The 15,541-nt window shown below is 41.7% G+C and overlaps 1 protein-coding gene across 3 annotated transcripts in view; it reads left to right on the top strand.

The window, feature by feature from the left end:
* The first annotated feature begins 207 nt into the window (after positions 1–207).
* GRK3 (G protein-coupled receptor kinase 3) overlaps positions 208–15,541 on the top strand; it is a 159,309-nt gene continuing 143,975 nt past the window's right edge. The window contains exon 1 of one of the 3 annotated variants that reach the window (XM_072147052.1): positions 208–1,306. In XM_072147052.1, coding sequence (XP_072003153.1) covers positions 1,194–1,306 — 113 coding nt within the window. In that variant the 5' untranslated portion in view covers positions 208–1,193. Of the gene's footprint in view, positions 1,307–6,196; positions 6,331–15,541 lie in introns of those variants that run through there. The other 2 variants (XM_072147071.1, XM_072147062.1) reach the window with 2 other exon arrangements.

The following is a 15,541-nucleotide window of genomic DNA, read 5'->3' as shown; positions in this document are numbered from 1 at the left end:
GAGACAAGGAAGGCACCTGCAGGGGATCCTCAGCAGAAGGCCACCCACATACCAAGGAAGGAGACCTCTGGGTGCCATCAGCATCATGTACTCAGTAAGACCCTGGCACCCTCCTATAGCACCATTGTAATGGTGACTCCCCCCATCTCCTCCAGCAGCAGGTGAGCCGCTGTGCTCAGCAGTGTAGTGTACACTACGTGACTCCGGATCCGGCTGAGGGAGCAGATCCGGCGCCAGGCTTTCCCTGCAGCTCTCTCTGCTATCACACACAGGAGAGGAAGTAACAGACATCACGGCTTCTCCTCCGCTCATGGTAATCCAGCCCTGCACACAGCACAAGAAGAGGAGGCTGGCAGCCCCGGAGGAGAGGACAGCAGCTCGGTGCACGCTGGCCGGAGGAGCTGCCCGGTGCCTGGCGGATCCCGTGTGAGGTGGGGGAGCAGCTGTTAGGCGGCGGGGGCGCGGAGGCTGCTGTGTGTACACAGGATTTTCCTCTATGGAGCCGGGCTTTCTGTAGCAATGAATTGACGAGGCTTTGTTCTGTCACAATCTGTGCCCACGTTCTGCAATGGAGGCTGCGAGAAAAGGAAGCAGCAGCAGCACATTGTGGTGACTGCCATTGCTGCAGACACATCCCCTTCTCCTCTGTGTCATGGTGGCTCTAGTGCCCTGGGAATAGAGGACAGTCATTGTGCCATTGCTACCACATCTGCAACATGTTTGCCAGGGGAACCGCCAGGCATCTGCTGGGCACAGCCGCCTGTTCTCTCTCCTAGATTGCCTCCATACAGACTGGCATAACTGGTGATCTGGATACCCTCCCACCCTTTTTTTCCCCCAAGATTAAAGGTCACTGTAGTAGCTTTCCTTTTTAAGAACCTATTCACATGAAGAGGAACCTGTGTCGTTACCCCTTTGGGCCATGTGGATCCTAAGAGGGAACTAAGGTGACCCTGGATTACTGTAACCCCCCACGTTACTGCTTTTACTTTCCCGTCCACGCTGAAGTTTGGGCCTGATCTCCGGAAGTTGCAGTGTTAGATTTTTAATTAAAATAAATTGGAATTTATTTTTCATATTAATTTATTTTTGTTTAGTTTTACGGATATTTGACATTTTTTATTTGCTGCTGCGTGACCTACGTTACCGCTATAAACTCTTTGTGGTTAATATTGACGGATCTGTATTCAAGCATGGCGGACCTAGAAGCAGTGCTGGCTGATGTCAGCTATCTGATGGCTATGGAGAAGAGCAAGTCCACCCCAGCGGCCCGGGCCAGTAAGAAGATTGTGCTACCTGAACCCAGGTAAATGGGGGGGGGGGGATTTATGGGAAATCATTCAAGGTTTTTGGTATTTGTCTATCTCTAGTGTTGACTATGGTACCGTTTACATGTACACACCGCACATCTGTCAACAATGTGAATCATTTTTTGTTAACGCTGTTTAGATCCGAGGAAGTAAAAAAATAGCCATATTTTCAGGTGTTTTACAAGACATTGTTCATTTTAGCCAGGGAAATCCTTGTGTGAATCCACCATATGTTGGTGTCGGCCTTGGGTTTCTGCGATGGATCCTGCAGTAAATTACGCGTTGGATTTGTCTAGGCCATATTTGACATTGATAAAATTGAGAATTGTACAAATATATAAATCTATATCTCATCAGTGAGGCTCCCAGGCGTAGACTGGGATTTTTGTTTTCCTGTTACTTATCAAAATAATGTGTTTTGTCATACATAAAACATCATAGTAGGTGACTAGCACTGATGTAAATGGAGAAGGTCCTAACCAATAGTGGTGGCAATGACTTGGTGATCTGGACCGACCACTTTGTCACCGGTGTGGTGCAGAGGGTCCCACCAATGGCAGATGTGGAGCTCTCCTTTGCAGGTGGTCGCACAGCATGTGTCGCTTGTGAATAGGCCTTCCATTGATCCCTTCATTGTCTAATGAAAATATTGGCCAGCTCTTGAATTGAGAGAAATGGCTCCTGTTGTGTGAGGACTCTACCCTCTGCCTGGTTATTAAAGGCATCAATGACCCTTCATCTCACATCTGACTCGGAGTGTTTTGGAGATATGGAGAAGCTGCTCTTGTTTGAGGAAGGACCTAGAGCTGCAGATGTCACCACAAAAGGAAGAATTTTACATGCAGAACCTGCTGAGGCTTCTGTGCGAGCGAAAGAAGGGAGAATGGCTATTGGTAACGGCGATCTGCTATGACACCACCGTGATCATGGCAGCCAATAGGAAAGGGACATGTTGCTAACCACTAAATATATATATATCATATACTGTATGCAGAATTGTATCACTTGGCAGATAAAATTGCCATCTTTATTTTCACTCCTTAAATCCACAAAGCATTGCATCTTTTGTGATCCAGGTTATTGTCATGGTAGCTAGGAGCCTGGTGAGGCCTGTAACACATGAGATGGATTCTATGTTTTGCTGTGAATTTAAAGCCTGAAAATAAAGCAGATGATTGACTCCCTAATGTGACACTGGCATTTTTTGTAGTTTTTATCGTAAAGTGCTCGAGCTACACTTATCTAGTGGTTTTCTTGTATAGCATGTGGAAAAATAATACGATGTTTGACACAGACAGCGCTTGACTTACCCCTCTATATGGAGGCGCCGGTGCAGGTGTGAACAGAGACTTTGATCTGTCCTGCATAATGTATGTAAGCGAAATAATTCTACTGTGGAGTTGAGTTTTTAAAAACTGCTATATTAACACGGTCGACGTATATACGCCCCGACCCCCCCCCCCCCATAGATGGCAATGGGCGCACGGTGCCATACGGGAGCGGTACCGTTCCGTAGCCGGGAGAAGGATGGGGCATATTAAACCTGTATAACTGCTTTATAGATTTCATTATCAGTAGAAAGGCTACAAGCACACAATGTTGTATTTGTGTGTTTGCCATGTTTTTTTGTTGTTATTTTTTTGCAGATGGCACATTGACTTCCATCCTGCACACATTTATTTCGCAGTCTGGAGACTGTAGAAAACTCAGAGCAGGTTCTATTCCTGGCCTTCCGCTCCAGGGCAAAGTGCATGCGTCTGTACGTTGGGATCTGTGAGGTAACGCAATCGTACAGCACTTCTGCGGATATCATTTGCCAGCTTTGCAGGTCCCCCAAAAAAAGGATGATATACAGATGATACGTGTGTATCATCGATGTAGGGATAGGTTGTATGCAAATGTTGGTATGCAGGTAAGCATTGTGTTTGGAGCTTTTATTAATGCCAGACAGTGGCTATACCCCAGTCATTAGAGCGCCATCCAGTGGTGCGTGTAGCTGCTATACATTTCCACCACTCTCAGTTTTGCAATTTGTATGAGACCTTTTAAAGAGACACATGGAGCTGTGCTGGGGGGTAAGTAAGGGCACAAGCACACAGGAAAGCTACAGGCCTGAATCTTGTATCCAGTGCTCTATTGTTAGCGGGGCCTAGTATACATGTAATGGACACAGTAAATTCTGCTTTCCTGTCACTTCACATCAGATAAAAGTTGTCTCCATTGTTACAGGAACTGTCTCAGTGTGACAGGAACTCGGCTGCACCCTGCATGCAATATGTTGACATTCAGACAGCAAAAGCACTGGCCTCCAAGCTGTACCGACCTCCGAAAATATGTTGCTTGGGGCTTTTCTGGATATCACTGGAGATAAACACAACTTGTTACTTTTTTGTGCATATATTGCTGCACTTGTTTTTTAGGCAAAGGAGAGGGTGTATATGGTAAGAAGGAGAAGTAAAAGTCCTTCCTATACATTTCACATTCTGTGTTAACCAAAACAAGGCTCAAGAAACTGCACCAAAAAAACATCAAAAACTCTGGGGCAAAAATGAGTGCTGGCTTTTTAATGGCTTCTGTTAGTGTCCGTTTGCATCACTTCTGTTACTTGATCAGGAAACTGGATGGGAGCTGCAGCGCTATTTCTTACATCTGAAATATCGGGAGCATAACAGAAGTGGTGCAAACAGACAAGGAAAATCCATGGATATTTGAAGGATCCTTTACATCCTTTATGTTTCCAATATTGTGTATCTTTTTAAGGTCTCAGAGACATTGCAAAACTGAGCTGTATAACAGCTACATGTACCCTCGGAGGCGCTGTAATGAGAAGGTATAACAAAGCCACTGTCTCACATTGCGGTGCGACTGCCTGGCGCAGTCACGGTGTGCTCACTACCCCGTGACCAAGTGCCATAGACTTATATTGTGGCCATGAATCAGCCGCAATCTGTGCGGCTAGATCATGGCCACAATTACGGTACATGGGACCTTGAACAGTTTGTGTATGGATCACAAGCCCTGTGGAGATAAACTTGTACAAATCTGCTGTGTGTGAGATCTATGTGATCTTTTGGGTCTAAGGGGAGAGGATATAATATTTGTTATCCATGGCCTCCTTCCTTCTAACATCAACTTTTAAAATAATTTTAATGAGCCTGAAGGGCTCTGTAATACATGCATACATGTGCTGAGGAAGCAGGAGGTAGGGTGAGACATTGTAACAGTCTGTAAAACCAGATCACAGAGGGGCTCAGATAGCCCTTCAGACTTGTTGGCAAAAAAAAAATAAAAATCTTTTTTTTTTAATTATAAGGAAGAAGTCCATGGATTACTGATATAAGATTACCACAGTATTATGGTTGGTTTTGATGGTAGATTTCCTTTTAACATTTTTGGTAGTCAGTTCAGTATAAAACAACTCTATTTGTGGTGTTGCTGAATCCGTTACATTCATTACACCAATAGAATCCGGCAGAACCCTATAATAATAATAATAATAATAATTCCTTTATATAGCGCACATAGATTACGCAGTTCTAAAGTCGACCAATATCCATCATGATGTGTGTGTGTTTTTTTTTTTTTTCATTTTTGCTTAAAAGACGAAATTTCTAATGTAACATCTAACGCAGACCTTATTATGTAAAAGCCTTTCTATATATTACATACACATTGTAAACAGACAAGTAATCAACTTCCATTGTTGATAACGTTTCCTCAGCGACGAGAATGAGCTGTCACCAGCGTCAAACACAGCAGAGCAGTGACAACCACCGTGCCTGCCTGTTCAGTGCTGTCCCTATATATGACTCCGGATCCGGCTGAGGGAGCAGATCCGGCACCAGGCTTTCCGTGCAGCCCTCTCTGCTATCACACACAGGAGAGGAAGTAACAGACATCACCGCTTCTCTGCTCATGGTAATCCAGCCCTGCACACACAAGAAGAGGAGGCTGGCAGCCCCCAGGAAGGGGATACTGTGCATATTGTAAAAAAATAATGCATCAATCGCCCTAAATCTAGAGGTCATTGGGGACTTCCTGGGTGTTTTGTGACCCACTTGTTATTTCTTTATAGGAACTAAACCAGCTGTTACACAAACCACTGCAGAGGGAAGCGGATATTGTGTTTACGGAGCCTAGTGCTGAGGATTTTTTATTTTTTTTTTTAATATATTTTCATGTAAATGCTACCGGGGTGCTTTTTTATTATTCTTGTATTTTACGTGGATACATGTTTTATGTGAATGCTATGACTTTATAGCAGGGAAAAACCTTGTTTCTTATCGTGTGCTAGTTGTACATTGATCCACATTGTGCCAATAGGCTTGTAAGATATAGAAGAGTGCAACTATTCACTGGCAAAGCGGCATCACCCGGTGAGCTTGGATGTATGCAAAGAGATCCGCAATGTCGGAAGAGGAATTGAAAGGCATCTTGTAAGCAGAATTGCCTGGCTTTCTTCTGAAACAAGACTGTACTGCGCTCATGAGGGACTATCGCCATAGAGTGATATGTAACATACATGGGGTGAGGACCATCACTGTGTAGGTGGTACTATATAACTATATGAATGAGAAGAAACCAGCATACACAGAGAATTTCTGCACTTTTTTCCCATTTGCTTCTACGCACAGTGGGTTGAGGAAAAAATTCTATAACATGCACATGATGAAGGAATAATGTCCATGGCAATAAATATTTACAAAGCCTGAATCCCCAATTATAAATGGATTCTTACTATTTAATATTCAGATGAGTTTACAACTCCCAATATTCTAATGTGATACATCATAAATATTGAATACTTGGACTACCTGGCAAGTCTTTGTGGATTTTTGAAAGACTGCTGCTGCTTTTGCTTTGTAGTGATTTTTGTTTCCATTGATGTTTTGTGACTTGTAAAAAAAATGTCGGACCTAGAAGCAGTGTTGGCTGACGTCAGCTATTTAATGGCAATGGAGAAGGGCAAATCGACCCCAGCCGCCAGGGCCAGTAAGAAGCTTGTACTACCAGAACCCAGGTAAATTTGGGGGGTGTTGAGCACCTACTGAGCTATACCTTAGTTGGAAATAATTCCCTTGCAAAAAAAAAAAAAGAATTGTATGTTACCCATTTTTTCTTTTTCTAGATAAAAATGGATGTTTTTACAAATTGATGTTCATAGTCTAACAAATGTTTTCTCTGTAATCTGTATGACTAGTAGAAGAAATGCTCTATATAGTTTTAGCACTGTAACAGTAGTGTTCTAGACAATGCTAGTCTCTGCTGTTACCTGTTGCTTGTGGTAGTTGCCTTCCTGGAGGCTTGCTGGCCAAGTGGTCAATTATATTTGTTTAAAACAAGTATGAACAAGTTACAATGCATTATGCTGGAGTCTAAGATCTGTGAACTTTTAGTGGCTGTAATAAAGGCTGTTTGTGTTGTATTTGGGTAGTGTTTTACGAGGCTGACCACTGCTGGGACAATTGTAGGAATGCTCTGTCGCCTGTTGAAAAGTAGTAGTTTCTGTGGTGAGACTGAGTCCTGTTAAATGTAAACCATAACATGAGTTCACATAGAAATGGGTTGTGTGTGGTTCTGTTGCTTCTATTTTGACAACATAACTGTAGTCCAATGTTTTAAAGATTGACAATACATATCATGGCATTCTTAAGCAGACTTTGCACCTTGAAAAAGAATGTAATTCAAATTGGGGGATTGAATTGGTGATGCATCTATTTATTTCCCTGGTCTGTACAGAGCTGGGTGCAGATTGGCTAGGTGAGTGGTTTTTGCAGATTGTGGGTGTGAAGGGTATAAAAATAGTCTTATAAATCAGGCGATGCTCCTTGTTAATGGTTACTGTATGTATATTCCGACCCAATTCTCTGCAAAGATACACTATACCCCCTCTAACGGGAACTACGTGAAAGTCATGTAGCAAGGCTGGTTAAATTGTTGTGCGTTGTAGAGGAACCACCTCCACTAAGTGGCGCAGGAGAGATGGGTCCTTTTTTTATTACCCTGTATCATTTCTGATCTTTATACCTTGGCAAGGTAGCATTGACTGAAGTTTAAAACTGATTTAATAAGCAGGTGATCTCTGTTAGTAGACATGGCTCTCCGAAGATCGCGATTTCTGCTTAGTAGTATTAAATAATATGTCTGTGTGCAGGTATTTCTAGTAGTTGAGCACTTATTGGTGTCAGAAAATGACATGTTCATATGTTGTTACATTCAAGACTTTTACATGGATACTGCCATACCAGGCCATCAGAGTGTACACTTATGATGCTTGTGTACATGCTTTAGGGGCCTTGTCGGTAGTTTGGCTTTGGGCAAGCCTTAGTAAATATACACACCATTGGTAAGTATTTAGTTTGTATTGCTTAATTATTGAACGTAAAAAATGTCATGTCTGGTCGCCTTTAGCCTCATCTGGATAGGATCCAGGCCCTGAGCATTGATCTCTTTCATTGCAGCTTCTGGAGACATGGGGTGCCTCATCTATGTATAGGTGATTTTTGTCAATACATTAAGGGCTGGAGATTTCAGGAATTCAGACCAGCTATTTAATCTAAATACAATAGTTGACACATTGTCAATGTGGTGCAAATGAATCTAAATTTGTGCGTGTTATGCCTGGAGAGCAGTGAGAAGTGTTGTGAATGACATGACTTGGTGTGCGTGAGAATCTCGCCTCTTCCTCTGATGTCATAAAGCTGCCAATTACCGCCATCTCCATGGTTTCTTGTGTCTCTGGAAGGTAGTGACTGTGAAGACACTTACAGCACTGTGCAATCCGTGTCATAATGAAATCAGGAGGAGGTGAGATCTATAGCTTTTCAGGCTGCATATTAATTACACTTTTCCGTATGTGGTGCAGAAGTTGTACATGTATTTAATGGGGCATATTATTTTAGCTCAGCTTTGTCATACTTGTAGACTTGGAATAGTGCCATTTATGACCACATGGTCGCTGTGGATCTGCATGAAGGAGGAATAGGGGACCATCCTGTCCAATGAGCTGTGGAGACCCCTAACCATTCGGTTAGAAGTGATAATAGCTGTCATCTGGCTGCCGATGCTTATATAGTTTTAGATGCTGGTCATTGTGTGGCATGTAGAGGACGTTGTGGCCATCAGGCAGATTACAGTACATTTCACTTGTGTGAGAAATACATCAGCAAAGATAAACTCCCAGAGTATTCAACACATTGCAAGCAATTTTATCACAGAAGAGACATTATAATGCTTTCTCATCAGAGACCGCTGTAGTGCCGCTGGTATCTGGGTAATATCTGCTGTTGGCACGTCTTGTGATGACATTCATGTACTGAAGTGTACGATGGGGTCCTTCTGGGATATCGCGGCATTTTCAAATAGCAGTTTTCTCAATGCATTTCACCTAGTGGAGTTGGCAAAAGCGGGCAAGAAAACAACATTGTAAGTGTTTTTGTGACCCTACATTCTGGTCTGCAGCTAAATTAATGAGAAGCACTGCCTTCCATGCAATATCTAGTGATATTTTAAGATAGGGTGGTCCCTAGTGCTTCCGTGTGTTACATGGGGACGCGGGATGTTACTGTGTTTAGAGGGTGTGGGTTATCCACAAGGGAACAAAGTTGTAGAGGATCATGTTGTATAATTAATTTTGTCTTAATTTAATAGATTGTAGTATATAAATGTTAAATTATATTGTATGACTTAAATTGTATTAATAAATTCCTCCTGCTTATACTCCCCTACTTTTTTGATTTTGGCATGTGCAGAGGGATATTGATCAAAATAAGATGTTTTGTGCAAATACAGCAATAATTCAGTGGTGGAAGGAGTGCAGAGATTGCAATTGCACTCTAGTACTGAAGCTTTAGAAGGCCACATGGCATCTGGTACTGTAAACATAATATTTTGGGTTCCTGTTATAGTTTTCCTATTGAGATGTAGAAGCTCTGGATCAAACTAAGGAGGACAGGGAGTATGGATATGATGTGACAGCTCCGGTGACCCGTGTGAAAACTGCAATGTTTTAAGAACATAAAAATAACATACTATGTGGTTTGGATCTGCTCATATTCAATGTTCTTCAGCCAGATGTTCGGCATTTAGGCTCAACTGCAACCGGTGCTTTTACTGATCATGGGTGCTTACCCTCTAAATGCTGCTGGCACTGTTCATGGATGTTAAAGTGGACTGTGTTGACGGCATTTAGAGAGTTATCCTCGTTCGCTGGTGGTACCCAAACTTTTATTTGAAGGTTCGGCTGAAACTGAATGGGTCCACTCAATTTTTATATAGTGCACACAGCTTGCCACATCGGTCCCTGTCCCCATGAGGCTCACAATCTAATCAACCTACCAGTATGTTTTGGAGTGTAATACAAAAAAACCCCCGATAGGCTAAACCTTATGGGCACTGACCACCGGTTAGGAGTATCAACGACCGCAAACACTGGCTCCACTCCAATAAACTTTATTGACACAAACAAGTATAAAAATGTTTAAAAAAAACATGGAATAAACTAATAAACATAGGATTGCAATTAACACGTTTAGTTGCGGACGACCCTTTCTCCAAGGTAGGACTAACAGTGTTTGGTACACAGACATTTAAGGTATCGGTCACATGACATACACAGCTGAATAATTGGTCTAATTACATCCTAGTTGCAGCCTCATTAGCCTAAATGCATTTTCCATTGGGTAGAACCACTCGGCAATAAAATAATTCATATATCTACATATTTATATCTTTCTAAACTTACATTTCATGTGATGGCTGCGTCCAGGAAAAGGGTTTTGTATTGCTTGGTGTAGCGCGATGTGGCGCATGGCACACTCCGCATGCGCCATAAAGATGGTTTTGGCACGTGCGGGTAGAGATTCAGAAGCTCCCTGGCGTGCGTGCGCAGACGCAGTCCGGAGGACCCATGTACAATATTAATGATGATGACGAGGGGAGTGTTTATAAGGGAATGCGCAGTATGGCATTCATAATAACAACAATATACGGTAGAAGTTAAAAACCGTTATATAGATATGCACAAATGTCTGAGTATAGTATAAAGTGGTGTTAAATAATAAATAAACTGTATTAGTGTAATGTAGTTAAATGAAGGTTCAGCTATTTCAGAGTGGCCATTAAGAAGAAACTAATAATAATGATGATGATGATGATGATAATCAGATAATAATAATAATCAGATACTATGCAATACATAAGGGTCGATAAATACGAGCTGTAAATATGGACCATCAAATACATAAATGGACCATGTAGCTAGAACCACAATTCATAAAATCCTTGATGTTGAAATTTTCTTTAGTGATTTCAGATGAAAACGTGGTCTTTCTTTGGTTAATGCTCTCACAACATTTACACCTACTATGCCCACAACGAAAACTCCCTAAGGTCTTAGGAAAGAAGGCAATGCAGATGTCATCCTATGGCCCTCCAGATGACTCGGGGCTAGAATATTTTTGAGGGACCTTGACCTTTTGAAGGCGAGTATTGGGCGCTGAGGGATAATGTCTTCTAGGTAGGGATCATGCTTCAGGATGTTCCAATGTTTCTGCAATACTGTTTTTATCCGGGTACTTTATCTTGAGTAGGTAGTTATAAAATGGAGAGGGATGCCAGTAGTTAGGTTAGTTTTGTTATTAGTGACCAAACAATCTTGTTGGCTTGAGGCCCCTGCTCTTTGACAGGCGGTAGAAACCAGAGTTTGTGGGTACCCCTTGGATTTGAACCTTTTGGATAGGATGGCACTTTGTTCTTTGTAGTCATTATCTGAAATAATGAAAATGTTGTCTTTAAAACTTTTGTACACTACACAATTGGGGAATAATGGATGACAGAAGATGACAGTCTCTTCGAAAGAACCAACAAAGAGGTAAGCAAAACTTGGGGCGAATTTGCTCCCCATAGCGGTGCACTTCTAACCACTAAGCCGCCGTGCTGCCCCTACTCTTCACGAATTATAAATATTATAAAAACACAAAACATTGTAGCGGCATAATGATTGCGATTTAGGCTGTAGAAAAGTGTCTTAGGTGGTTGTTGGGTGTTGAATAATATTGGTTTATAACGGAGTGGTTTTATATTTGGTGACAGTGAGACACGCAGGAGGAAGTGGTGGGGCTGCCTTTGTATAGAGCAAAGGGCAGGAGTGGGTGATGGGTGTCCTCATCATAGCCTCTGTCACTTGCAAATTACATTTGAAGAAATCTTTGAGATTGTGGAAAGTGATTAAAACTGTGGGTAGGATGGAAGCAGATGCACAACAGGCATGTGTATTGTAAAACGGACAGGACAGCAACAGTCAGGGACAAAATTAACATTATGACTAGAAAGAAAAACAAGCCTTGAAGGTATATTCATGGTGGATTCAGACCAAGCAGGTTTGGTTAGTCTTGGGATAAAGTTAAGAATTAACATTAGGTGTGAATTCATGTGTTCTACACTTTGTGTTCAGTTTTGCAAAGGAAATGGGGGCGTGGGAAAAGAGATTAGAATGTGATATTATTGTGACATTTGGTAAATAGAATATGTAGCCATGGAAGAGACTCATGTGAAACATATCCATAAGCATCGAAATTGCCAGATAGAGGTAAAAAGAGGATCTTTTATGGGCTCCATCCAGATGTGTTGCCAGTGTACGCCAGGAAAGCTCCCAATTTACGTGTTAAGCGTATCCATAAACTATCAGGAGCCCTAACTCCATCTAGGCGGTATAAATTGGGATGGAGTTGGAATAGCATAATAGGTAGCACTATTTCATCCGGCTAGCTACTGTAAATTAAGGAATCCCTATAATAGAGGCCATAACAGCCTATGGGACATGCAGCTGGATGTCTATAGAATGGGATATTGTGCAGGCTTGGAAGTATAAGTCAAGAATCTCCCTAACATAGCTCTTTAATTATTTGTTCCATTTTTGACTCATTCAAGCACATATGTTCAATATTATATGGTTGGGGATAACATGCTGAGACCACTGATCATAAGAATGAGGCTTCTGTTCACGCATGCAGCCTGCAACTCCTCTGTCTGACTATAGGACCACCATCTGCATTGTACTAATGCTGTAGCTGGGCAGCAGTAACCTGATCTGACCAGTAGATGGGGGATGGCGCTGTCTGCTTCCTAATCATTTTTTTTAATCTGGGTGTTGGATCCCACCAATCTGATATTGAGACGCCTATTATATGGATATGTTTACAATATTTTTAGCTGGGAAACCTCTTCCAAGGTTGCAAGTCACTAGTAACTCTGCTTTAAGAATGTATAATAGATGTTTATTATTGTTTTTAATGAATAATAATCATAAATATTCTTTTCCCAAACAACCACCTTTTTAATTTCTCCATTAGTACCTCATTTACTATGATAACACTCCAGTTGTGCCCCCACTGCGAGGCACAATGGTTGGAGTGAAATGTGTTAATATGCTGCGCTATTTCTTTCTAATTTGGACACATTTATTTCTCAAAGCAAAGTGTTTTAACTGTAAGATGTAAGATTTGCCAGAGGTCAGACAGATCTGGCACTAGTTTTCAAAACAATCTCAACACTAGAAGGTTTAGCGTTCCCTTATTCCATTTGTCGTATTTAGACAGCCCTTTCATCTAGACGTCTAAATCATTGCAATTGTAAAAACTGTAATAGGTGGTGGTCTAGTTTTACATGTTTATTCCCTGAAATATATTGTGCATGCATTCATTCTGGCATGACGAAGGCAGGAAATGGGGTTCTACAAACTTTGTTTGGGAATCCTGTTTGTTTGCTGTACAGGCAGTCTCCGGGTTACGCACAAGATAGGTTCTTTAGGTTTGTTCTTAAGTTGAATTTGTATGTAAGTTGGAACAGTGTATTTTATAATTGCAGCTCCAGACAAACAAATTTTTTGCCCCAGTGAAAAATGGATTTTCACAAAATTTTTGGTGTCATATGAACAAGGATTATCAATAAATCTTCATTACAGACACCTTACAGCTGCTCATTGACACCTGGGACTAAAGTAAAGCATCCAGAGAGCTTCATTAGAGGTCAGAGAGTAAGTCGGGGCTTCTTAAGTAGGGGACCGCCTGTATTCCGAAAATTGTCAAAATTTACTCGAGTAATGGGTGCTATAGAAAGTGTTAGATACCACGTGACATTTATTAAATTTGGTTGGCAATTATGATAGTACAGATTTTTAAAAAATCTCTTGTAAGAAAACTTCTGCAGTGTACATCCTATGGCACACTGCAGTTTTAGTAATTTTAAGGCCGGCTGTACACAAACACAATCTGTCTTTTGAGTGCAGTGAACCGTAGTCCTTGCATCATAATGAAGCTGGATGGAAGGACTCCCTGCCTGCAGGCAGAACAGCAGTGACAAAGTGTACAGTGCTGTATGGCCCATAGATGGGGGCTCTTGGCATCATAGTTTGATATGATGCAAGGACTCGGGATCAGTCTGTGGAATATGAGCAGCACACAGTCCCCTTTCCACAGACTGAGCATGTACGTGTGCAGGTTTCCGCTGCTGCAGCTCATGGGTGTGAGTCAAGGCTTATTTGCATATCCACAGTTTTTTCGGCTTCCTTTTTCTAACCTATGAGGGAATATGAGGCATTTATTTTTGTAATGTAGTCAGGCATGTAATAGAGACCCTTGGAGAAGACAGCGGCAGGCTCTTGTCATGTGTCTGAGCCGTCACCATGGCACATTGTGGATATGCATTAGGAGTGTTTGCTTCCAGCTTTTCCATCTCGCTTATGCTTTACGTTTTCTCAGGTGTAATGGAGACTGGTGTCAAGACGATTGCTGTTCTGCTGTTAATAATTTTCCTTGGCTTATTAAATGAGCGGTCTCATGAGGAAGAAGAATCCTCTTTAGACTTTAGCAATGATGTCAGCACACGGAGAGCGGAGTTTAATTGCTTCTATGGGCACCTTTAGGGACTTGGAGAGGACATACCTGAAAATGTAATAAGCCTTTATAATAGATTTTGCTTATGCTGCCTTTTATTAGGCCTGTAGTACCATAGATGTTATGATGAATCATTGCTATTCGTTCTTTTAACCTGGCAGTGTTGGTGATCGCTAGCAGGCTTTATTCTGATCCATGTTCTGATCCATACTTACTGGTAATCACCCGCTCTCTTAACGCCCACAATTGGGGAAAACAGTAGGAAGGATTTATCCCTTTAATGCCACTGTCCATAGCGATCTCCGCATTGATACCTGATAATGGATCCCTGCCTAATGATAAATCTGCCCCTTTGGGACTTGAATACATGCATTCAGAGTAAAAAAAAATTCAACTAATGCAGCTAAAATGCTGTAAAGAATAGGAAAGCAGATGATCTGCCAAGTCTTTTATAAAGATTTATGTGTAAAGTTTGTGTTGAAATTATGTTGTCTTGGTGACTGACTAGGTGAGTTGGCTGCAGCAAACGTGTCTTCGTCCTACCTGCAGTACAGATACAAATCCACATGCGATACGTTGGTTTTTGCTGTGGATTCCGGGGGCATCATTCAACCTTTTAAGGAATTCCTGCTTAACCCCTTACCGAAGCGCGCCGTAATAGTGCGGCGCACGTCGGGTCCCGGTGCATGGAGAGTGCTCACGGACTAAGCCCCCTCCAAAGCCGGTAAGTCTTTGCATATTGCAGCAAAGACTTGCCGGTAACAATTGCGATCGGCGCATGGGCGCCACCATATAAATAGTAAAAATCATAAAAAAACATTAGCTATCGCCGCGTCCGAAAATGCATACATTTTTTCACTGCATTAAACCCTGTAACGGAAAATAGTGCTCATAGTCAAAAATGGCACTTTTTTGCCATTTTGAAAAATATGAAAAAAATCTATAAAAAGTGGTCAAAGGTCGTACAGTTTTAAAAATTATAGCAATGAAACCCTCATCAAAAGTCGCAAAAAATGACACCGATCATAGCTCTGTAAACCGAAGCATGAAAAAGATGGCAAAATCTCCCCCAAAAAATTTTGTTCAGGAGATTTTAATTTTGGTAAATGTATGAAAACATTATAAAACCTATGCCAATTTGGTATCTCCGTGATCACACTGACCCAAAGAATAAAGTAGACCTGTCATTTGGGGCACACAATGAAAGATGTAAAATCCAAGCCCACGAGAATAAGTTGTTTTTTTTTCACCATTTCACTGCATTTGGAATTTTTTTCCTGCTTCCCAGTACACGGCATGGAATATTAAATACTGCCACTATGAAGTGCTCTATATGTG

Source organism: Engystomops pustulosus, chromosome 1 (genome assembly GCF_040894005.1).
Source record: "Engystomops pustulosus chromosome 1, aEngPut4.maternal, whole genome shotgun sequence".
Lineage (NCBI taxonomy): Eukaryota > Metazoa > Chordata > Amphibia > Anura > Leptodactylidae > Engystomops > Engystomops pustulosus.
Note: the sequence above shows the minus strand (reverse complement) of the source record. Positions and strands in the feature narration are given on the sequence as shown.